This window comes from Entelurus aequoreus, linkage group LG03 (genome assembly GCF_033978785.1).
Source record: "Entelurus aequoreus isolate RoL-2023_Sb linkage group LG03, RoL_Eaeq_v1.1, whole genome shotgun sequence".
In the NCBI taxonomy this organism is placed as follows: Eukaryota; Metazoa; Chordata; class Actinopteri; order Syngnathiformes; family Syngnathidae; genus Entelurus; species Entelurus aequoreus.
The window spans coordinates 39530552-39557292 of record NC_084733.1 but is presented as its reverse complement, the minus strand read 5'-3'; the positions used below and the strand labels follow the sequence as shown (position 1 = coordinate 39557292).

Sequence of the window (26741 nt, the reverse complement as noted above, 5' to 3'; positions counted from 1 at the left end):
TGGGGTGTCAATGCTGTCTAAATGTATCATATTATTTTGCTCTGACATGTGGAAACATTCCTCTAGCAGGGACAACCTCTCTACAAGAAGTGTGGAATTGTTAAATAAAGCCATACTCGCGTGTGTGCCGACGTCGGAGGGATGATGTTTTTGGAGCTAGGGAAGCTAGGCTAAGCTAGCCTGCATGTGAAGTAATGAAAAATCAAAGAGTGAATGCTTTGAATGATTTCAAAAAATGTTGACTTTGGACCGCATTATAGAATATGTTAACGAGTGAGGCGGTAAAGAGGGTGAAAGTAGTCAATGGATGGGGAAAAACACTGTGAAATATTGTAGTGATAAGACTATTGTGTAGTGATCAGTAATTACCCAGTGGTGGCTGCAGAGGACAACGGCGGACTGGACAAAATGAGTAAACGTTCGAAGAGTTGTTCTTGTGAGTGTGTGTCACTACACGATCAGTACCGGAAGATACGGTCGGTCGACACATGCACGAAGACTATGTAATTTCTGTCAACCTGTTTTACAGCAGTTATTTTCCTGCATGCGTCACTGTTACCATGGTTTTCTTGTTTGTAATCTTTATTTGAATAACAATATCATATAAAATATTACATACAAAACAAAACGAACGTTGCTTAAGACTACAGTATTTATTTTGAAACCGTACAGAAACCTGAACGATGTGCTTAGCAGCCTTAAATAGCAAAGAAATCAATTCACAATACTGATCATTTAAAAGTCTACTTTTAATTGACTTACTTACCTTCCGCCCGGGTGCAGTTGGGATTGGCTTCAGCACCCCCCGCGACCCCAAAAGAGACAAGCAGTAGGAAATGGATGGATAGATGTACATTTTGGAATGACTTGTATTGATATGGTGAATATATTTTCCCAACAAAAACATTGAACTAATGACATAAACTATGGATGTCGTACATTCTTGGAATGGTTAATATTGATATGGTGAAGATATTTTCTCAACAAAATAAATTAACAATTGATGATCTCGTACAGAAAAAGATGTGTGGTTTTCAGTTCATAGCATTTAATAGATAGTAACCAATGGTAAGTTTTCTTGCATTTTTACAAAAGTTCTAGTCCAAAGCATCTTAAAAAGGGAAATATTTATTCAACCCCAAAGTCATCCCCCCCCCCCCCCCCCTTTGACCCTGGGTGATATTTTTCAATTCCTCTGTTTTGTTTTGTATTTGTACCTCACTGGGATCCCTGTATAGACCTTAAGATAACTATAACCTAGACCAGGGGTCGGCAACCTTTACCACTCAAAGAGCCATTTTGACAAGTTTCACAAATTGAAGAAAACAATGGGAGCCACAAAACTCTTTTGAAAATTTAAAATGAAATAACAATGCATAAAAAGTTATTTTTGCTTTGGTGCTGTTTTAATCAGGGGTCTCAGACACACGCACCGGCCCGCACCTTAAAATGAAAATGTAATGTTAGTGCGGCCCGCGAGATTAAATGAATGGCGCTTAATTGCGTCATCCTTGCCAACCCTCCCAATTATATCCAGGGCGGATGGCACTGATTTTAGCACCCTCTCCAGCTTGCTCAAACAGCGTACCTGCTCGGCCACATGTTGAATGTAGCTCCTGCTCGTGCAAAAAGTGATAGCAAGGCATACTTGTTCAACAGCCACACAGCTTACACTGACGGTGACCGTATAAAACAACTTTAACACTGTTATGTTACAAATATGCGCCACACTGTGAACCCACACCAAAAAAGAATGACAAACACATTTCTGGAGAACATCCGCACTGAAACACAACAAAACAAATACCCAGAATCCCATGCAGCCCTAACACACATCAACCCCCCCCTTCCCCCCTCCCTCCCCCACCCCCCTCCGGGCGGGGTTTGGTGTTAGCGGGGGTGTATAATGAAGACCGGAAGAGTTAGGGCTACAGGGGATTCTGGGTATTTGTTAAGTTGTGTTACGGTGCGGAGGTTCTCCAGAAATGTGTTTGTCATTCTTTTTTGGTGTGGGTTCACAGTGTGGCGCATATTTGTAACGTAACAGTGTTAAAGTTGTTTTTTACGGACACTGTCAGTGTAAGCTGTGTGGCTGTTGACCAAGTATGCCTTGCTGTCTCCTACTTGTGCAAGTAGCAGCTACGTACATCATGGCACGCTGTTTGTACAGACCATAGAGGACAACAAATGCAATGCCATGAGGGCACACCTGTAAATTAGTTGTTGGGGTGAAAATCGGAGAATAATTACCCCGGGAAATTTGTAGTAGAAGAACTGAGTTCCGTAAAACTCCTGGGAAAATCGGGAGGGTCGGCAAGTATGCAGCTGAGCCGCATCAGAGTGGTCAAAGAGCCGCATGCGGCTCCGGAGCCGCGGGTTGCCGACCCCTGACCTAGACGTTATATAGTGGTGTTGACAGAATGAGAAAGTGTATCTTTTTGAATGTTACAATTGCTCTGTTGCCAGTACTGTATTGCATGTGCACTTGTACATATAAGGAACACAGGAAAGTATGTAGCAAATAAATGTGGGTGGAGGTGGAGAATCTGACCAAAAATATTGGGAAAAAAGAATGCTGAGCATGTTGCTTCCACTGTTGTTTCATTGTACTGTATTAAATTTAGTTTAGCCTAAATTCAAAAGCTGTGTAATTGCCTTTTAATAAACCCCTGCTGATGTCAGCTATTCATTGAAACTGACCTTGGCTGACAGACACATATGCTTTGATTTAGCCCTGTGAATCATTTTCTTTCTCTTGTTATTTTTCCTTCAAACCCACTTATTAATGTTTCTTTTTTTCACTCATAACTTATCTTTCTTGGTATTCCCTCTTATCCTTCCATGCTAAATCTTCCCCCTATTCATTCCTTCTCACCTGTCTTCTCAGCCAGATTTCCTCTCCTAGTTCTAATTTTTCTCCCCCTTTAATTTGTCTGTCTTTCAGTCAGATTTACTGCATCGAGAACGCTCATGGCCAGCTGGTGCGTGACCTGGACTTCAACCCAAACCGACAGTACTATCTGGCCAGCTGTGGGGATGACTGCAAGGTCAAATTCTGGGATGTCCGCAACATTCAGGAGCCCATCAAAACACTGGAGGAGCACTCGCATTGGTAGGTAGACGTGTACGTGTGTGCGTGTGTGTGTACGTTTGTGCATGCGGATGCCTTTGAGATGGTGTTGTCGTTGACCTAGCGGACTTGTGTTCAAGCCATGTCAGTAACCATTTACAGCGTGTCCTTGAGAGTCCCAGTGAAGCATTCCTTTATTTTATAACAAAACCATTTTGAAGGACATTACCAATGATATGCTGATATTCAGCTCTAAAATCAACATAATCAGGGTTAACCACTGTAAAATACCATTTGAGGATCCTTTTGTAGTCTCATTTAAGGCGTTTGTACCTGTTGCATATTATAGTCATTCATAGTTAAGATTGGCATGATTATGGAAAACTACTTGCTTTACTTCCATAACAATAGATGAATAGGTGTTGCCCGGGCCAAGGAGGAGCCCAACTGAAACAAAAAGAAAAACAAACGTGTTCACATTGGCTTCCTATTTCTAGCTCAATCTCATTAAAACATTGTTCTAAGGTAAAAATAAAACTAATATTTGACCTAAAATGTTGTGACGTGTGGCGACTGACAATGTTTAGGTTTAAAAATGTTTTTTTTCCTGCGCTATAGTGCTGCAGCTATTATTTTAGTAATCAAGTAGTTGATTGATTATTTGTTTGATTAATTGAATACAACACAATTATAGCATCAATGCAGGCTTTAGGGGAAAACATAAGGATTTTCTAATGAGGTTTAATCTTTGTTCTTATAAATGCACTTAACATTAAAATTGCACTTTTACTAATGGATGGAGCATCACGATATCCATGTATCCTTTTTCTACCGCCTATCCCTTTTGGAGTCGCGGGGGGTCGCTGGAGCCCATCTAAGCTGCATTCGGGCGGAAGGTGGGGTACATACACCCTGGACAAGTCGCCACTTCATCGCAGGGCCAACACAGATAGTCAGACAAGCATTCACACTCACCTTCACACACTAGGGCCAATTTAGTGTTGCCAATCAACCTATCACCAGGTGCATGCCTTTGCCTTTGCCTCTTCCACCGTGCTGCACGATATATTACAATATACAGCATATGACTTAAAACCAGGTACTAAATAATAAAAAAAAACTAACTAAACAAAAATACACTCTGATAAAGTATGATACATTGAGTGACAATGTATTTAAAAATCAAACACATACACATTTGAAAAGGTATTAATTGGAGGAATGGTGTTTGATTTTAGACAAACAACTCGTTAGCATTAACATACAAACTGTACATACCAACATATCCTCCATGCCTCATTGTGTTTGAATAAAACATGTGTACTGATGAAGTACTGTATATGGACAGTCAACAGTGTCAATTGCCCTCTAGCTTACAAACACAAGGTTAATTGTTAGTTAGAAACCTAATAAAAAGGCAAATAAGATAAAAGTTATGTCCTGGAAAGTATTCAAGACTTTAAAAGCTATAAAACATTGTGAGTTATCATTCTATTCTTTGTACTTGTTTAGATTGTAGAAAGGCACAAACAACATTGCTGAAATCAATGAAAACTCAGCCGTGCCACTGTTGATTGGTGTCTGATTTTATTAATGGCTTTATCTCCTAAATAATTGAATGCCCCGAGTACTTCTGGGGCAATAAAAGGTAGTTATACGCTAATTACATTTTAAATAGGCAGTTACTCCTTTTGACAGTGAAGGTTTAACCACAGTGGTCCTAATGCACCACATTTCTGCTTCAGCTTCTCCTCTGCTCGGTGAAGCTGCAGGCAATGCCAGGAGCTGAACACAGTGCACTGCAGCAGTGTGTGTGTATGCGTGTGTGCGTCCATGTGCGAGCAAGAGAGTGAGAGAGACGCCCTCTCCTGTGTAAGCCTAAGAAGTGTGTGTCTGGGAGCCAAGTTGGACTACTACTGCAGCACACCACGCCTTACCTGAAGAAGACATCCTGTATGCAAAAAAAAACACACAAAAATGTTACATCTCCAGAAGAAAGATAATCTTGGCTAGCACACTCAATAGCGGTAGGTTGAGGCAGATGGCATCTATTCTGATAATTCTGATAAATATATATATATATATATATATATATATATATATATATATATATATATATATATATATATATATATATATATATATATATATATATATATATATATATATATATATATATATATATATATATATATATATTTATTGCATGCTCTAGCACCCAAAATGTATTTTCTTCAACTCTGCGTCTGTCTGCAACCATCTCCTAGTTTATGTTTATTATGTATGTTTACAGTAAGTATCATTCATTCATATTCAATTATGTTTCTCACCTTCTATACCAGTGGTTACCAACCTTTTTGATCCCAAAATCCCTGGTCTCTGGCAATGAACCAAGGCAAGAGCTACCCCTGTGCCAATTGTGTTTTATATATGCATGGATGGATATAGTATATATATATATATATATATATATATATATATATATATATATATATATATATATATATATATATATATATATATATATATATATATATATATATATATATATATATATAGGTATATAGGTATATAATGTGAATAATATGTAAATATATATACACATGTGTATATATATATATATATATATATATATATATATATATATATATATATATATATATATATATATATATATAGGTATATAATGTGAATAATATGTAAATATATATACACATGTATATATATATATATATATATATATATACATAAATACACAGTGCATCCGGAAAGTATTCACAGCGCTTCACTTTTTTCCCCAGATTCTGTTATGTTACACCCTTATTTCAAAATGGAATATATTCATTGTGTCCTCAAAATTCTACTGACATTATCCCAATTTTTTTTTATTTTGCAAATGTACACAAATTAAAAATAATGAAAATTACATGTACATAAATATTCACCACCTTTGCTCAATACTTTGTTGATGCACCGTTGGCAGTAATTACAGCTTCAAGTCTTTTTGAATACGATGCCGCAAGCTTGGCATACCTATCTTTGGGCAATTTATACACATACACATATATCTATATACAAACCCTGTTTCCATATGAGTTGGGAAATTGTGTTAGATGCAAATATAAACGGAATACAATGATTTGCAAATCATTTTCAACCCATATTCAGTTGAATAGGCTACAAAGACAACATATTTGATGTTCAAACTGATAAACATTTTTTTTTTTGCAAATAATCATTAACTTTAGAATTTGATGCCAGCAACACGTGACAAAGAAGTTGGGAAAGGTGGCAATAAATACTGATAAAGTTGAGGAATGTTCATCAAACACTTATTTGGAACATCCCACAGGTGAACAGGCAAATTGGGAACAGGTGGGTGCCATGATTGGGTATAAAAGTAGATTCCATGAAATGCTCAGTCATTCACAAACAAGGATGGGGCGAGGGTCACCACTTTGTCAACAAATGCGTGAGCAAATTGTTGAACAGTTTAAGAAAAATCTTTCTCAACCAGCTATTGCAAGGAATTTAGGGATTTCAGCATCTACGGTCCGTAATATCATCAAAGGGTTCAGAGAATCTGGAGAAATCACTGCACGTAAGCAGCTAAGCCCGTGACCTTCGATCCCTCAGGCTGTACTGCATCAACAAGCGACATCAGTGTGTAAAGGATGGGCGCTCAGGAACACTTCAGAAACCCACTGTCAGTAACTACAGTTGGTTGCTACATCTGTAAGTGCAAGTTAAAACTATCCTATGTAAGGCGAAAACCGTTTATCAACAACACCCAGAAACGCCGTCAGCTTCGCTGGGCCTGAGCTCATCTAAGATGGACTGATACAAAGTGGAAAAGTGTTCTGTGGTCTGACGAGTCCACATTTCAAATTGTTTTTGGAAACTGTGGACGTCGTGTCCTCCGGACCAAAGAGGAAAAGAACCATCCGGATTGTTATAGGCGCAAAGTTGGAAAGCCAGCATCTGTGATGGTATGGGGGTGTATTAGTGCCCAAGACATGGGTAACTTACACATCTGTGAAGGCGCCATTAATGCTGTAAGGTACATACAGGTTTTGGAGCAACATATGTTGCCATCTAAGCAACGTTACCATGGACGCCCCTGCTTATTTCAGCAAGACAATGCCAAGCCACGTGTTACATCAACGTGGCTTCATAGTAAAAGAGTGCGGGTACTAGACTGGCCTGCCTGTAGTCCAGACCTGTCTCCCATTGAAAATATGTGGCGCATTATGAAGCCTAAAATACCACAACGGAGACCCCCGGACTGTTGAACAACTTAAGCTGTACATCAAGCAAGAATGGGAAAGAATTCCACCTGAGAAGCTTAAAAAATGTGTCTCCTCAGTTCCCAAACGTTTACTGAGTGTTGTTAAAAGGTAAGTCCATGTAACACAGTGGTGAACATGCCCTTTCCCAACTACTTTGGCACGTGTTGCAACCATGAAGTTTATGAGTTTGAACATCAAATATCTTGTCTTTGTAGTGCATTCAATTGAATATGGGTTGAAAAGGATTTGCAAATCATTGTTTTCCGTTTATAGTTACATCTAACACAATTTCCCAACTCATATGGAAACGGGGTTTGTATATATAGAACAGTGGTTCATGCGTGTGCCTCACAATAAGAAGGTCATGGGTTCGATTCCCGGGCTCAGGGTCTTTCAGTGTGGAGTTTGCATGTTCTCCCCGAGACTGCGTGGGTTCCCTCCGGGTACTCCGGCTTCCTCCCACCTCCAAAGACATGCACCTGGGGATAGGTTGATTTGCAACACTAAATTGACCCTAATGTGTGAATGTAAGTGTGTCTATCTGTGTTGGTCCTGCGATATAAATATAGATATACATACATACATACATACATACATACATACATACATACATACATACAGCTGTTTTTTCGTGTTTAAGAGGGAATGAACGGGGAAGTTCTTCTTTCGCTGCCGCCTTGTTTTATCATATGCACATGTTTAATTTTGTACGCAAAATCAACATAAAATCACCACTTTGGAGCAATGTTCACAAACTCTATTTGGCTTGTTAGCTTTCTGTCGCAGGCGAGCGATAGTGGTCGTGGTTGAAGGGAGAGTTGATAGACGTTGGATGCTGGAAAATGTCCGATGCATTGCAACAGTCAGCCTTAATGCATTGCTGCAGCTTGATCATTTTCTTCCATGGGTGCACGTCATGCCACGTGCGTTTGCGGGTCAAGTTGCATGACCGTGCCCGGGGATATGAGGCTTGAGAGAGGTGAGGTGAGAGGGCGTGTTCAGTGGTTAAAATGTGTGCTTGTCGGCGGGTGTATTAATCACTGTGCGGGTGGGGGTGGCACTGACGTCATATTAATATATCAATAGTTTTCTGATATGTTCAGGATTGACCAGCTGAGTCCCTTAAAATCACATTGTCGATCGCGGTGACGGGTTGGCGACCCCCGTTCTGTACTAAAGTGCTGGCACTTGCAACTTTCTGGTGGCTTAGTTTACATACTTAACATTTAAAAAAAGAACGGAGACTAATTTAGCTGTGTTAGTTAGCAAAGAGTTAACCAGTGATGATGTCATTGAGAAGCGTTGGAGTTGGGGGAGAATGGCTGAGCATGTTTTGTAATAGACATGTTGGACTCATACAGTGCATTAATAATATGACAAGACTGAGTCACAAACACGTGGGATTCATTGATAGGCGGGGAAACAAACAACTTTGTTTGGCACAATGTACAATAACCAAGACGATACAAAAAACAAGGTATACTATTATTTTTACAAAGAAAACAGATTAGTAGAGTGCATTGCTCTTGTGCATTTTCTGTCAACATTCTGGGTATCCCCCAATCTTTCCCTGCGATGTTTTAGTGACTACACACGTCTTTTTCAACCACTGTGCCACGGAGATATTGTCTGGTGTGCCGTGGGAGATGATGTCATTTCACTTAATTGGGTTAAAATAATGTGCCGTTGTTGAGTGTCTGTGCTGTCTAAAGCTCGGCAGAGCCATATCAGTAGGTGGCAGCAGGTAGCTAATTGCTTTGTGGATGTCGGCAACATGGTTTGTTGTGATCACAATATGCAGACGACAGTGGGAGGCAGTGTGCAGGTAAAAATGTATCTAATGCTTAAACCAAAAATAAACAAAAGGCGAGTGCCGCTAAGAAAAGGCATTGAAGCTTAGGGATGGCTATGCAAAAAGAAACTAAAACTGAACTGACTGCAAACTGGCTACAAACAAAAACAGAATGCTGGACGACAGCAAAGACTTACAGCGTGTGGAGCAGCAGACGGCGTCCACGAAGTACATCTGTACATGACATGACAAGCAACAACAATATAGGAAACACTACACACAGGAAAACACCAAAAAACTCAAAATAAGTCACAGTGTGATGTGACAGGTTGTGACAGTACACCTACTTTGAGACGAGCTATAGTGATGCATGGTTGGTTATGGTTTGAATTTATATCCAACAATTGCGAGAACGACTTTTTACTGTCAATATCGGCTGCTGAGTTTAATTTTTTTATGTTTTCTGCTAGTGGTGTGCCTCTGGATTTTTCCAATGAAAAAAATGTGCCTTGGCTCAAAAAAGGTTGAAAAACACTAGACTACACGACAAGCCGTGCCTTGGCCCCATGATACAGCAAGTGTAAGACACACACACACAGGGAAAAGAATAAAGCGGCTGAAAAGTAGCAAGAAGTAAAAGACACTCACATCCTGAGTGATAGAGGATAAAGAGAAATGTGTAGAGCCAGTGTGGAAATGTTTTGGATTAGAAGAAGCATGAAAGGAAACAGCAGGAAAAGGGAATTGATGATGATGATGATGATGATGATGATGATGATGTTGATGATGATGATCAGCACATACAGTCGAGTCTCAATGAAAAACGTGAGCATATTTTGTTCTGAATCCTACTGTGAGCATGATGCCTTTTAGGCATGATTTGTGTGGGTATCGGGGTGTGAAACAGAGATAGGAAAATAAATCACTTTTTTGGGATATATTTGTGTGCTTTGTTGTTTACTTACCGACTTAAAAGAAGGGTGTCAGAGTTTTCACACACCCACTATCTTAACATCTCTATATTCAATTTTCTTTGGTGCTTGTTTCCTCCATGGTTTTACACATGAGTACATACATGCTGCATGCACACATGCACTATGTTTTAAAACAGTTTTTCATAAAAAAAAGTTTCAGTTTTGGAAGCTCAGGACTTTTCTGAGAGATGGTTGCTCAGCCTAAGTGAGAAATCAGGGAAGAAGAGTCTTTGTGAAAGCGATAACCACGGACTTGATAATAGGAATTCACAGAATGAACAGCAGGAACGCTTTATTGTTTCTGTTTTCAGTTCCTTAAAGTTATGGTTTTGGATGGGGATAAAAATTGATTCGTTAATCATTACTAGTTTGCAGTCTAATTAGTTTGTCCAGTAGAACAATTGTGTCAAATCAGGAGTTCAGAACATTCAGAAATAAATTATCCCATTCAATATAATGTAAAAAAAATGTTTTTTTTGTTAAAAAGTAATATTTTTTTTCCTCTTTAGGAAAGTAACCAGTCTCAATATTGTTAATTTTTTCGACCGCATATTCCAAGCCACTCTGCTGCGGTTGGGGCGGGGCGAGTGGTTGGGGGCGTGGTTAAGAGGGGAGGAGTATATTTACAGCTAGAATTCACCAAAAGTCAAGTATTTCATATATATATATATATATATATATATATATATATATATATATATATATATATATATATATATATATATATATATATATATATATATATATATAAGAAATACTTCACTTTCAGTGAATTCTAGATATATATATATATATATATATATATATTTACCTATCAAATTCAAGATTCAAGATTGTTTATTGTCATATGCACAGTTAAACAGACAGTTTGCCGTACAATGAAAATCTTACTTTGCTAGTCCACCCTTCAACAAGTCAAACGGTACTTAGCTAAAAATAAAAAATTTAAATAAAAATGTATATACAAGGCACAGTATGTAACATTACATTATTGCACATTCTGATTGACAGTCAACAGTATAAATATGGAGGTGACATTTGGTCACAGCAGCAGTTAAAGTGTCTTTAGTGATCAAAGGTGAAATGTGTCTACAGTGATGGTAGATGTCTTTTGTTCAAAAAGACAAAAGTAAAACGGGGGGGAGCTAGCATTCACAAGTTAGCATTCACAAGCCTGATGGCCTGTGGGTAGAAACTGTTTGTCAGTCTCGTAGTCCTGGATTTCAGGCTCCTGTATCGTCTGCCTGATGGTAGGAGGCTGAAGAGACTGTGCTGGGGGGGTGTACTGTCCTTTATGATGTTGTGTGCTCTCCCGGTGGCCCTGGCAGAGTACATGTCCTGTAATGAGGGGAAGGCTGCTCCTGATATGTACTGAGCAGTGTTAATCACTCGCTGGAGTGCCTTCCTGTCCTTAGAAGTGCAGTTTCCGTACCAGACCGTGATTGAGCTGGTAAGGACACTCTCAACCGTACTTCTATAGAAGTTGCTGAGAATTTTGGGTGGCATGCCAAATTTTGTAAGCCTTCTTAGGAAGTATAGTCGCTGCTGGGCTTTCTTTATTGTTTGTTGGGTGTTGTGATCCCAGGTGAGGTCCTCGCTGATGTGGGTCCTGAGGAATTTAAAGGTTTTCACCCTGTCCACCTTTGTACCCCCTATGTACAGAGGTGTGTACTGTGCACTCCTTCTCCGTGGGTCAATAATCATCTCCTTGGTCTTGTCTGTGTTCAAGGAGAGATTATTATCCTGACACCAGGCCACCAGTTCCACTACCTCCCTTCTGTACGCTGCCTAAGCTCCCCCGGTGATCAGTCCGACGACCGTAGTATCATCTGCAAACTTGATGATACTGGTGTTGTTCTGGGAGGCCACACAGTCGTGTGTGAAGAGGGTGTATGATAGGGGGCTCAGCACGCAGCCTTGGGGGGTCCCTATGCTTAGAACCTTTGTGCCTGATGTCTGGTTGCCGATTCTGACTGACTGGGGCCGGTTTGTGAGAAAGTTCAGGACCCAGTCACAGAGAGCCGGTGTCAGACCAACAGTGAGGACTTTAGCAGTGAGTTTTTGTGGGATGACCGTGTTAAAAGCAGAGCTGTAGTCAATGAATAATAGCCTGGCATAGGTGTCCTTGACCTCTAAGTTGGTGAGGGTGGTGTGGTTGACGGTGTTGACTGCATCCTTAGTGGACCGGTTCTGCCGGTAGGCAAACTGTAGAGGGTCCAGTGTGTCTGGGATGGTCTTCTTGATGTGTGACATGACTATCCTCTTGAAGCACTTCATCACTATTAGGGTGAGTGCAACAGGGCGATAGTCATTCAGACAGGTCACAGTGTTTTTCTTTGGCAGGGGCATGATGGTGGTGGTCTTGAAGCAGGTGGGCACAACAGCTTGTGCTACTGACAAGTTTTATATGTCAGCAAGTACGTCAGCCAGCTCTGATGAACACACCCTGAGGGCCTGGCCAGGGATGTTGTCTGGGCCGGCTGCCTTCCGTGGGTTTGTTCTCCTCAGAACTGTACGTACCTCTGCTGTTGTCACAGTGAGTGGTGAGTCCTGCGTGCGCTCCGTGGTCAGAACCCCTCTCTGTTGGTTGGTGTTGAGGACCTCGAAGCGGGCGTAGAACTCATTCAGCTCATCTGGCAGTGAGAGTTGGCTGTTTGTGACCCCCCTGCTCCCGTGCTTGTAGTCTGTGAAGTGTTGCAGGCCTTGCCACATGCGTCGGGAATCTGTGGTGGAGTAGAATCCCTCCAGCTTTAGTCTGTATTGTCCCTTGGCCTCGCTGATGGATTTACGCAGGTCATATCTGGCCTTCTTGTAGTCCTCAGCGTTGCCTGAGACAAATGCAGTGGAGCTGGAATGTAGCTTGGACCAAACATCACAGTTAATCCAGGGTTTTTGGTTTGGGTATATTTTGTATTGTGTTGTGGGCACAATGTTTTCACACATGTGCTGATGTAGCCAGTTACACTGGAATATTATGGCATATTCCTCTATGTCCACAGTACCGCCATCCCTCTGAGCAGCAGTTTTGAACATGTTCCAGTCTGTACTCCCAAAGCAGTCCTGAAGCACTAGTTCAGTGTCTTCATTCCACACGTTAACAGTTTTTTTCACTGGGGGGCTTGCTTGAGGCGCTGTCTGTACGCTGGATATAGAAAAGCTGAGATGTGATCAGATAGTCCAAAGTGTGGTCTGGGTACAGCCTTGTAGGCTCCCCTTACGTTGCAGTATCCTTGGTCCAAAATGTTTTTTTCCCTCGTAGGAAAGTTCACATATTGATGGTATTTCGGGAGGACACTCTTTAGGTTGCAGTGGTTAAAATCCCCAGCTATCGTGAACGCAGCATCGGGGTGTGCGGTCTCTTGTTTACTGATGACGTCATGCAGCAGCTTTAGCGCTGTTGTGGAATCCGCCCCTGGGGGGATGTAAACAGACAGTATAAACACTGCACTAAACTCCCTTGGCAGATAAAAAGGTCTGCATTTCACCATCAAAAACTCAATGTTGTCTGAGCAGTGTCTTTCAACCACCTGTACGTCACCAGCGGTTACTCACGTAAACACAGACGTAAACACAGACGCCGCCACCTCTCGCCTTTCTTGAAGCCTTTGTCCGGTCTCCACGGTAGACTGAGTGCGTTGCTAGCTGGATAGCAGAGTCTGGGATGTTGTCCGAAAGCCAGGTTTCCGTGAAAATAAAAGCACAGCATTCTCTCAGTTCACGCTGGGATGTAATCCTGGTTCTCAGCTCATCCAGCTTGTTGTCGAGCGAGCGCACGTTAGCTAGCAGCAGGCCAAGTAGTGGTGGTCGTGTAGCTCTAGCCTTTAGCCTAGCATGTAGCCCTGCTCTCTTGCCCCGCCGCCTTGTTGTTGTTGTTTTGTGGTTAGCTGGCTCTCGTCGTAGCAAAAAGTTGAAGTCTGTCAGACTATAAGTGAGCTCATGGTGAGCTTTTCCGATGTCCAGAAGTGCATCCGTGTTATATCTCACTGTTGCGTGCAAAAACTTTGCATTTAGGATGCAAATTAGTACTATAACAAAAAAAAAACGTAGTTGTTGTCGGGAGGACGACGCAAAGACGTCAGCCACGGGGGGCGCCATCTTGCCATAATAAAAACACAGTTGTTCTACTAACTGTACTGTGCTTGCTGCTTAATAAAAAACAACAACACTTACCTTTCACTATTTGAGTAGCCTTTGTTCTGCCATTTGAGTACTGGCGAGCGATCTCTGAATCCGGGAACATATCCTTCACGGATTTGTTGAAGACATCCGCAAATGAGAACGGGATGTTCATCTTTGTCTCGGCATATGTTACACCATCGGGTCTCCATTTAGCAAGGTGGCCCATAATACTGGGCTGGGACCTGTGCTGCGCTGCTGCCGCCTTGTGCTTCGCTGACCGTTCATGAGTGACTATATCCATTCGGCCACCGTGTTCAATGGAGAAGTCTGTTCTACAAAATTTACAGGCAGCATACCCCTTCCCCTTCGAACTGTCCTGGATAAACTGAAATTCTTGTTTCCATTCGTTTTGGAACTCACAAGCGTATTTCTTCATCTTACTCGTCGTCGGCGTCGCCATGGCTGTATCTTCCTTGTTCTTCTGCTTCGTCTCCTTGTTGTGTGCACAGTTGTGCACTCTCTAAAAGCCGTAGATGTTATAACGTGATTGGGCAGGCACGCTGTTTATATCGTGGAAAAGCGGACGTGAAAACAGGCTGTCGTCACTCAGGTCCGCATGGAGCTGGAGGGGATGTGCCTTTAAGCCACGCCCCCTCCAGCTCCGGCTGGAAATCAGGAGAAAATCGGGATAATATTTGTCCCGGGAGGTTTTCGGGAGAGGCGCTGAAATTCGGGAGTCTCCCGGAAAGTTCGGGAGGGTTGGCAAGTATGGCGGGGTTGATCGCTTTCGGCTTTGGGGCTGTGACTTGTGCATTTTGGTGTCTTGGTGAAGGTGAGTGCACTAAATGGCTGACTGAATGATCGTGTGAATATGTTTGATTTAATTTGAACAATTTCCTTAGTCAACTTTGACCTCCTCGACAATTGCATTGGTTTGATGTGTTGAGGCAAAATATATTAGCGGAACGTCAAGCTTGTGAACCCGAAAAATTCATAAATTAGCCACAGCATTGCATAAAGCGCAGGGTTCAAAGTGTGGGAAAAGGTAGCAGTTTATTATCAGAAAATTACAGTATCCAATGTCACTTCATTGGTCAAAAAACGATTATTTCATAAGAAACAGTGGATCTCCATTCATCTATCTATGTCAGCGACATATAGTGACCGGTAGAACAATTAAATGTCTGCCCACTTAATCTGTGTATCTACATGTAGCCATTCATGCAACAGAATAGGTCATGTAACTCTTGGTGTACTAGTGGATTTTTCTAATGTAAATTATGTGCCTTATCTTGATAAAGATTAGGAAACACTGACCCAGGCAGATCTAGTCAGACTAGAGCTTCAAGCCTATATAGTTATAAGACAGCCTGAGCAGGCCGGTTGCGATCGATTCAATGCCCTAAGAGTAGCAATAACCTTTGTGTTATAGCAGACAGTAGCCTAGTTCCTGGTTACCCTTTGTTCTTTGTGAAATGCTGAGTTCTTATTTTTGGTCCTAGGGTGTGGAGTGTCCGCTACAACCACAGCCACGACCAGCTGGTGTTGACAGCCAGCAGTGACAGTCGCCTCATCTTGTCCAATATGGTGTCCATCTCTTCTGAGCCATTTGGCCACTTGGTAGATGACGAGGAGCTAAGCGAAGGAGAGGACAACCACCAGGAAGAAAAGTAAGACCAATGTCTCAATATTAGATGTCTAAAGATGTTTATGATTCATTTTATACCTGAAATGGTAATTGTTTTCCTTGAAGAGAAATTGCAACATTTTAATGTGGTAAGTAGGTATCAATTGTATTTTAATATGTCCTTATTATGCAAAATTACCATTTCTTACCTATTGGTACCTGCTGTTGTGTATTTTTGGATCTGTATAAGTCCGAAAATGTTCAATTAAACTTTGGCGGCATTGCGGAGATATTTATAAAATGTTCTTGCCTTTCTTCCTACTTCCGCCAAACGAGCTGATTGGAATGTGCTCCTTTTGTGACGTTTTTGCTGTGTAGGATGTTAGTGGATTATCCATGGTAAAAATGTGCCGAGAGTGCCTTGCCCGCGTCCGCCATTTTAGTCCGCACTGTAGTCAATAAGCTCCTTCGTTTTTGCTATCCTCTTGTTGTGGGGCAGACTTGCTCGTACATGCACATGCATCCTTTGCTGTCGCCATTTCTAATACAAATTACCATATATTTTGAACGTATATATGTTAGTAGACTTGCTATGGAAGCGCTAAAAACTACAACATGGCTGGCGGAGCGAAGATGCTGTCAAAGTGGAGCCAAGTAAATAAGACCCACCCACAAAAAGGCGCATTCTGAAGAGATGGTCAGAAAGCAGTTTAAAAACATAAAACATTATCTATGCAAAATGTTAACTAAATAACACCATTACATGTTATGTAGACCACAAATAAGTTTTTAAAATGTAGGGAAAAAAATATATAATATTTTTCTAAGATTTCTATCTCAAAACTAACTGGAAGGTCAAGAAAATATTGAGGTAAAAAAAACATTAAAAATATGTAGTTTTTCATCTGATGTGATTACCAACAGTACCGTGCACCCAATTCATGATGCCTTCACTTCCCTCTATTTCTGTAGTAGCAGTGCTTAACTCAATGATAGAACATCACCCACAATTGTCAACCCTTCATAATTACATATTTGCCGGAGCAGTAAGTTGTTAGCCCCTCTGCTATGGACAGTCGAGTCCACACCAACTGCAAATCTTCCAGTACTTTAGTCATCCCAGGCTTCACATGTCTTTTGGGACCACATTTCCAAAAACATTCATATTGCTTCATGCCGGGGGTTAGGAATAGATAGTTGACTAACTATGTCCATCACCAGAGCACTGCCTCACATATTTTGTTGTTCTTGTTCTTGTTGAGAACATTTGCTAATTCTTTTTTCCAAGATACATTGAGGAACACAGTTCTCCAACATTACTGTTAGTGGTTTTGCATTTTTAAAATGGTGTCCATATATATTGTAAATATATAATGTGATGATGTTTTCTGTAGCGCCATTTTTGTAGCATCTGAACATGACGAGGAAATAATAATAAACATTTAAATGAATCTGAAGCAAGAACACAACAAAGACTTGTCCTTGATGATAATGAATTATCCATTTGATTGTTAGCGATAATATATGACCTTGATTTTGAAGCTTCATAATAATCGCTAGCATATCAAAGAGTTGTGGTAACAACGGGAAGTAATTCAGGTAAGTAAGAACGTATTTATTGATATAGCACTTTTCACAAAGACAGCTCACAAAATGATTTGCATGGTTAAAATACAAACAGTACAATCAAAAAATATTAGCATATAGCATAACACAACAACAGAAAAATTGCAAATAAATATATAACATTTTCATTATTTTATAATGAAAATTATATGGCATATTACAAGAATATTACTTAAACACACACTTAAACAAATGTGTTTTTAAATGCCGTTTAAAAAATCTCCACAGACAAGGTAATGAACTACAACCATTATCAGCAAATAGTATGAAAACCAAACAAAAAACAAAGGCTTTTCATCTAACTAACTAACTAAGCACAGAGAATAAGCATAGTAAATGTATTTTTCTATGACTAATTAGTCAAAACTGAGTTATTTTCAGCTCATCCACTTGCAGTGTGTTATAATATGCAAGGCTCTTTATTTTAAATCATATATATAATTAAGTGACGATAATTATGACAGTAAGGTTGTACCGATCCCCTGTTTCAATATTGGTAAGAGATTATTTCAATGTTTCATTTTTTATTTTATATTTTTGTATATATATTTTTGATATCAGATTATACATCCAGTATGTGAACTCCGATACGAGCAGTCTCTTCTGCTCCTGCTAAATAATGTCTCTTCTTGGTAGCTTAGCAGACAGATAACTGGTTGTCGCCATTTAACTGCCTATAAAACACTGTAAAACTGAACACACAGAAATAAAGTATGTCAAAATAACTTACATACACATAGTAGAAATGCATTAAAATAAATGTTTGAACTCAATGCTGGATATGCCTAATTTTGCATGGCGATTTCAACACCTCCAAATTTGGCAATCAGAACTACAACTAAGATGCACGTTACAATCAAACAGCTGGTGTGTGATAAATACTTCCAAGTGTAAGGAAAACAAGACATACTGTAACAACTGGATAGTATAGTATTACAGTCCATTCCAGATCTATCTTTTTTTTAATGTAACCTAAAAATACTGAGATAAACCCTGAAATGCAGTTATTATCATTGATAGTATATTATAAGGATAGTTATATAACTAAAAAAACTGACTTTAATAAGTAATTTACTGTTTACAACAGATGCAGTCTTTTTATGCATTATTGAAGTATTGAATGTTGAATTTTTTTTTCTGATTTAGCTAATATAGAATAAATAAAATAGAGCCATCAATCCGGTGCTAACATGTTAACAAAAGTGATTAAAAGTGATTTGAGATAAATGATATAACAAATTATTATCTATGTTGGTCATAGTTAGATAAAAAAACAGATTGGGGGAAATGTTGACTTTAATCGGCTTTCCTGACTGTCCATCACAGCTGTCTCATACACGTACATTATTGTGCAACATTATCTCATGTTTTAAACATAATTTAATGAGAGAACATGAATTGATTTACTTATGAGGGATAGTTTGACTTTGTTCGACGGTAGATGCACATGCATGCACCTTATGACATGCATGGGCAAATAAAACCACATTCTCCTTCATGTAAGTGTGCTCTGATTTGAAATATTATGTAGACAACATTGTACATGTAATATATAATTGTAATGTATTGATGTGTTATAATAGGATAAGGTCAGCTGAATGAGGAATGAAACACACCCAAAAGTGACTCCTTTTTTCCAGAGATCGCGTAAAAGAGTCTACTCTATGATAAATAAAATAAATATTTATAAAAAACCATTAACACACTTATTTAAGTTTATTATCAACATTTTACACTATGTGTTAGATATACTGTAAATTCCTGACTATAAGCCGCTACTTTTTTCCTTCGCTTTGGACCCTGTGGCTTATAAAACGGTGCTGCTAATTTATGGATTTAAAAAAAGATAAATACATTAAAAATACAAGCAAATACACTGAATAGGTGTGTTATTGTTTGTGCTATGGCGCCAACCTTTGGACTGAGTTTGCTCACTGTGGGTACTGTAGTGCTGCATTGCCCTTCTGTTTAAACTAGAGGTTTCAACCTTAAGTACAATTGCCGTTCGGTCTTCTAGCCATCTGTAGCAATACTACTCGTATGGATTTGTCATTAATCAGTCCAAGCAACGTTTGTAAGTTTTACAATAAAACTGAAACAAGTCTTACTTACTGAACCGTTCCATGTGCTGTCTGTAGGAGTGTTTTCATACATATTTGTATGTGCTATCAAAATGTGATGACGCTAGCGTCGTTAGTATTAGCTAATATGCTAACACATTTACAAGTGTCTGTGTTAGTATTATTAACTTACAATGGCATTCTATTTGTAGTGTTTCAGATTTGTAAATTTACCAAGACATCACCGTAGAGTTATTGAGTCTGTTTAGCTGATTGGAGAGACAGCTTCCTTAGCTAGTGGGTTCATGACGATGACTTCTGTTTTGTTTGATCAGCCGTTTTACTGCCATGTTACAGACACCGTTTGGAAACAATCAAGGTATGTAAATTGACATTTACAAAATATTTCCGTGTAAATAACTAATTTCACAACGTACCGTATTTATCTATTCAGGTCTATTTTCGCGATTTAAAGGGGTCATATTTACATTTTTTTTCTACATTTAACACTTCCTTGTGGTCTACATAACATGTAATGGGGGTTCTTTGGTCAAAATGTTGCAAAGATTATGTTTTACAGATCATCTTCAAGTCGCTTTCTGACCGTCTCTTCAGGATGCGCCGTTTTGTGGGGGTCTTATTTTCGTAGCTCCACTTCGACAGCGTCTTCTCCCAGTCATCTTTGTTATACCGGGTTAGCGTGCAAGGACAGGAGTGGAAGAAGTGTCAAAAGATGGAGCTAACTGTTTTAATGACATTCACACTTTACTTAAATCAATAACAAAGAAGCATCTCCTCATCCGTGGCTCACTAGTGCAACAACAACGCCGGAAATGCGTCTTGGGAAAAAACGTCAGACCGGAACTCTCTTAATTAAAGTTCCGTGGGTGAACTATGTAAACCGACTACACCGGTAGTTTTTAGCGCTGCCATAGCGAATATACTGAGAGATATAAGATAGAACTGTATGCTACTTTATATTAGAAATGGCAACAGCGGAGGATGAATGCCCCATAGCAAGAAGATAGAGGAAAAGAAGAAGCTTATCGACTACGGTATTGGCACAGACTACAATGGCGGACACGCAAAAATGTTCAGCAATTATGCAGATCCCAAATACACAGCAGCAGGTACCAGAAGGTAAGAAAAGTTGGTTTTGCACAATATTGCGAAACAAAATGCCAAATAATATGTCTGCTAATAGGTGCGATTTGCGGTCCTAATACACACACTTTAATAATACTCGTATGTTGAATCACAGTACATCTGACTACGGTAGCCGTAATGCGCCGACAATCCCTCAAGCGGTGCGACTTCATAGCTTACCAAATTTGTACTAAAACATTTTGACAGATTTTTGAGTGCCGGAAGTTATATTCTATATTCTCAATGAAACAATGTTTTGGTGCTGCTTGCTGGCATCAGTCTACAGCAGGGGTGGGCAATTAATTTTTACCGGGGGCCGCATGAGCAACCCGAGCATTGCTGGAGGGCCACATCGACAATATTTCAATTAAATTTTGCTCAATATTATTTTTGATATATACCGTAAGATAAATAATAATAATAATAATAATAATAATAATAATTAATAATAATAGTAATACTTCAACATAGTGTGTGTAACAGCATTCCATGACTAATATAAATAAATTAACATTAATAATAAATGACAGTAAAATAAGCACACGTATGACTGAGGAGTCATAGTGTAACTTTGTGTGGTGTTTGAGTTGTCCAACTTTTTGTGTGACCATAAACGCACCAGTGGTTTAGTGGTATGCGTGTTGGTGACAGATGACAAGTTGGTTTTGGCCTGGTTTGTACGGCAGAAAATGATTAGTTTTTCGAGATAGAAGTGTTTTACTCATGTTTTTGGTGTGGTTATGTCCGAATATAAACAGTTTTGCTCAATACAGAGATCGATATAATTCCTGTCCTCGAAGCATCTCGATTGACGTTACAATAATTGAACAGTGTTCAATTGAACGGTGTTGACGAACACCGTTGGGGCCGCTTGTTGTCACTCAAAGTTGCATTGCAAAATTACATAGAATAAATATGTTTATTTTGTTTAGAATTCAGATGGGATTTGATTTGGTGCGCGGCATATATTTGCTGTGCGCAGCGGACGCTTGAGCAGTGCGCAATTGCGCAGGCACGCACCTTAGAGGGAACGTTGCTTGGCAGTCCATGTCTTGTTGAAAACACGCCATTCGTCATCAACTTTTCTCTTTTTAGCGTCTCGGGTGTAAACCGTGCATCACTTGTCGCTGCATGTGCACCTTCACTCGCAGGTTACACACGGACACACGCCCATAAATAATACTTTTCAAAATAAAAGCAGCACAGTTGTATTGCGCGCACGACATAGATGTTTTTTCAACTTTATTTTGTAATTTGTGATTGCAGCTGTTCACATTCACCCACAATCACGCACACGCATACGTCCACACGGAAGTAATACAAATAACGATTTTCAAAACAAAAGCAGCACCGTTGTATTGCACACTTGACATAGATACTTTTTAAAATGTATTTTGTAATTTATAATTGGCCTCACGCGGGCCGGACAGGGACGCACAAAGGGCCGGATGCGGCCCACGGGCCGCAGAATGCCCAGGTCTGGTCTACAGTGTCTCTTATGTGTGACTGCCGTCTACCGGTCACACTTATCATTACATCATGTACCAAATAAAATAGCTTCGAGGTCGGTAAACTCAACCAGAATAATTCAGTACATTAGGCGCACCGGGTTATAAGGAGCACTGTCGATTTTTGAGAAAATGAAAGGCTTTTAAGTGTGCCTTATATTACTAAAAATACGGTATACATCTGTGGCTTTTAGTCCGGTGTGGCTAATATATGGAAACATATTTTTTTATTCTAAAATTTAGTGGGTGCGGCGTATATACCAGTGCACTCTACAGTCCGGAAAATACGGTAAGGTGATTCATCCTATTCCCATTATTTGAAGCTGCTAACATTAGGCTTGTGACAGAGGAAGACCTTTTTGTTTCACCGTGGCTACAAATTATCATTGTGTTGTATGGGGATAATTTTGTTGCCCTCAGTCAAGCACAAGAAGAGGGCAAGGCAACTCGTAGGAATACAGAGATAGTAAAATAAAACAAAATAGATTAACTCGTTTTTTAAAAATCATAATGCATTAAATATGACTGTATTTAATCAACCGTAATTAACGCAATAATTTGACACCTCTATAAAAAGTATGTAGTGTTTGTGCTGATATTGTATTTGATCTATATCAGTATCTGCAATTAGTTAAGCCCGCAATATTGGTATCGTATTGGAAGTGGAAAAACTATCAGGACACACCTAATAATTACAGTATCTCTTGGACTGCACATACTAATTTGGACTTCAGCTCTCTTCTTTTTATTGTGTGTCACGTGTTGTGTTTGCATGTGTTGCAGGAGCAAGGAGCCTCTAAAAGACAGTGTGGTTTCCACCTACGAGGAGCATGAAGACAGCGTATATGCAGCTGAATGGTCATCTGCCGATCCATGGCTCTTTGCCTCACTCAGCTACGACGGACGCCTTGTCATCAACAGGGTCCCCCGTGCCCTCAAATACCGTATACTGTTGTGAGGGAACAAAGAGGTTGTAAACATATAGCTTTCACACCCATAGACATACTATACTAAAGGATATTGTTGCAAAAATTGTAATTAGTGTAAATACAGTAGATGTCCTCAATACTGCAAAGTAAGCATTTTTGGTTAATAGTTTGACTAACTGTGCTTCTTCAATGTCATCTTAGGATATAAAAGCATTCTTTCACAGAAATGTAATTGTATTTACCTCTGCAGATTCCATCATATCCTCAACATAATTGTCCTTTAGCTCTCACAATAAATTAGTCAGAATAATACTGTCGAGAATTTGAAACAACCACACAATTCCCCCTGAAAGAATAAATGCTACGCTGAAAAAAAAAAGTAAATCCAAGATATAAGCCTGTTTTTCACATGATCATTTTTTATAATAAAAATGCTTGACAAATCAATGTTATTTGACAGATTTACCACCAAAAATTAAATTAATCTTATTGCAGTCATTGCGTTTAATGTTTTCAAAAGTTGAACAGTCTATCTGCAAAGAATGAACAGTTATGAGCCGTGATTCTCCTGCTTATGTTTAATAGGTAACAAGATAAAATAAAGTTAAAACAAAGCTCACAACGTCGTTAAAGCATTGCATTGATGTTTTACATTGCAACCAGCATTATTCAAAAGCTAACAGATATTAGCCACTCAGTTTTTGCTCTTTAGCGCATTGGTTGGCCCTGCACTAGCTGAATTACATCTTTGTCAATCATCCAATAAACACCTTTCTTTGCATGTGTAAAATGCATGCTGTTGTGCAGCCATTAGCATTTGATGGACACTTTTAGCAGCCAATGGAAATCCTCACTTAAAATACAAATGTTTCTTTATACTGTTGACAGAGCATAGAGATGAATAAGTCCACTCAAATTCAGTTAAATAATGTCAATTATTGTGAAAAAGTGTTGCGTGGTTGTCAGCAGCAATATTATACAGAAAAAAATCAGATATGTTAAATGGACCTTGCTGGAAGCAGCTTAGTGGATGACAAGAATGAAACGCTTTATAAATGCTCCGATTGTAAAGCTAAGATAGTACATTATTGCTTCAGTAATTTTAGCTACATTTTCATTAAATTATAAGAATAAACAAAAATGTGTATTTAGTTTTTGTCGCATGTAGTGAAAAACAAGGACAGGACATTAAAATGGGACATGTCCTGGGAAAATAATCTAAGTCAAGGATATTCAACTAAATTGTTTTGGGGCCCACATTTCCAGAAAGCTAAGGACCGGACTTCTCCTTTCACTATTAGACTTTTGTTTATATTTTAAGGAACCAGCATCCTTTACAGCAGTGATCCCCAACCACCGGGCCGCAGCCCGGTACCGGTCCGCGCAAGAAATTTAATTTATAAAAAAAAAAAAAATGTTTTTTTTTTTTAATTAAATCAACATAAAAAACACAATATATACATTATATATCAATATAGATCAATACAGTCTGCAGGGATACAGTCCGTAAGCACACATGATTGTATTTCTTTATGAAACCCCCCCAAGCGTTGACCGGTCCCCAGCTACAAAAAGGTTGGGGACCACTGCTTTACAGTACCCATTTTATATTTTTTATTTATTTTTGTCAAAGTTACAAGAGCTGGCTTTTAGGGACGTTCTGCAAAAATGTCAGTCTCTAGCAAGATTTTTCAGCTAAACTCACAAACCACCAGTTGAATAGCCCACATGATGAAAAAAAAGAAGATCTAAAATAACCATTAGTTACACCACTTGTATAACTAAAGAAGTTGAACAAATGACTACTGACTGCATCGGAAGTAAACAAGCTACAGCAACACCTTAGTTACACAAATTACATTACGAAAATAATTTGTAACTTTCAAACAGTAGAGGACTTAAAGGGGTGCCTTGAGGAACGCCTCAGTTATGTAACTCACAAGTTTGGAACCCAGTGTACTAACGAGGTTAAAATGTCAATACAAGGGCCAGCCAATGTGTGTACAGTGGTCCAAGTTCCTCTATACAAGAGTAGCACTCTTGTGTTTTTCGGAATTTGCTGCAGAAATGTTTGTCTCCTAAGTTTTTAACTGAAACTGGTATGGTGTCATTCCCAGGCCGGATTTGAAAGTCCCTGCCCTAATTTATTCAAAATCTTTAAAATAGTATTTTACTGCTGTATGATAAGTACTTTCTACACTATGATGCGTCATATAAAATAGCACATATCAATAGTTACTATAGAAGCAGGCTAGTTATTACTGCTAACAGCATCTTGTCCTACAGCACAGAGATTGTTCTTAGAAATAAGTAGTAAATCGTACAAACAGAGGTTCAAACGTATGTACTCTTGGATTAGAGCATAGTGTCAGGTCTGAAGGCTGAACGTTAAAGGGGCCCTATGATGAATTTCGTCTTTTATGACAAATAAATGTTACAAAGTGAAATCTTCTTGTTAAACAATGCAAAAGTGTCAAATTAAAAGGTTCATGCATTTTGGCCTAAGCTTGCGCATAGTTTTAGATGTCTGTTTTACAGTTGTGATGTCACTATCGAGGTGGACGGTCTTTTTTGGACATTAGAGTAAGCCAAGCTCTCAGCCAGAGGAGCTCCTCCCCTCGCCTGATTTGAAGTTTTGGCATTGTTTAACACGAGTATCCAACGATGTAACAGCAATTATAAGTCCTCCCCTCTGCTTCAGGTCAAAAGGAACGCAAAAACGTAGAATTAAGTATGATTTTCATCTAATTGTGGCATGCACATAACACTGATATGCGACATGGACTGACATAAATGCTGCTAAAACACCTTTTTTTTATCCAGGTCTGAATCGATCATAGAGTGTGCAGGTGTACCTAATTTTGTGACTGGGTGAATCGATATCATGTTTATGAAGTTTATTTTCAACCCTTTCTAGATATACACTATATTGCCAAAAGTATTTGGCCACCCATCCAAATGATCAGAATCAGGTGTCCTAATCACTTGGCCCGGCAACAGGTGTATAATGCAAAGTGTCGGATGCAGTGGTGAAAAGCAGTTTGTTTTTTTGTTTTTTATGAAATCGACATAAAAAACACAATATATACATAATATATCAATATAGATCAAAACAGTCTGCAGGGATACAGTCCGTAAGCACACATGATTGTATTTATTTATGTAAAAAAAAATAAAAATACTTTTTTTTTTAAATACACCCCCCCCGGTCCGTGGGACAAATTTTCAAGCGTTGACCGGTCCGCAGCTACAAAAAGTTTGGGGACCACTGGTGTAAAGCACGTTGCCACTGGACTCTAGAGCAGTGGAGACGCGTTCTCTGGAGTAATGAATCACGCATTTCCATCTGGCAATCTGATGGACTAGTCTGGGTTTGGAGGTTGCCAGGAGAATGGTACATTTAGGACTGCATTGTGCCGAGTGTGAAATTTGGTGGAGGAGGAATTATGGTGTGGTGTTGTTTTTCAAGAGTTGGACTTGGCCCCTTAGTTCCAGTGAAATGAACTTTGATTGCTCCAGGATACCCAAAAATGTTGGACAATTCCATGCTCCCAACCTTGTGGGAACAGTTTGGAGCAGGCCCCTTCCTCTTCCAACATGG

General features: G+C 39.4%; 1 protein-coding gene across 1 annotated transcript in view; it reads left to right on the top strand.

Annotated features, from left to right (window-relative positions):
- eipr1 (EARP complex and GARP complex interacting protein 1) overlaps window positions 1-24545 on the top strand; it is a 177144-nt gene extending 152599 nt beyond the window's left edge. Inside the window, exons 7-9 of the mRNA XM_062041793.1 lie at window positions 2945-3112; window positions 15747-15914; window positions 22995-24545. Of these exons, the coding sequence (XP_061897777.1) occupies window positions 2945-3112; window positions 15747-15914; window positions 22995-23169 (511 nt within the window). The 3' untranslated portion in view covers window positions 23170-24545. The remainder of the gene's footprint in view (window positions 1-2944; window positions 3113-15746; window positions 15915-22994) is intronic.
- Window positions 24546-26741: the final 2196 nt, after the last annotated feature.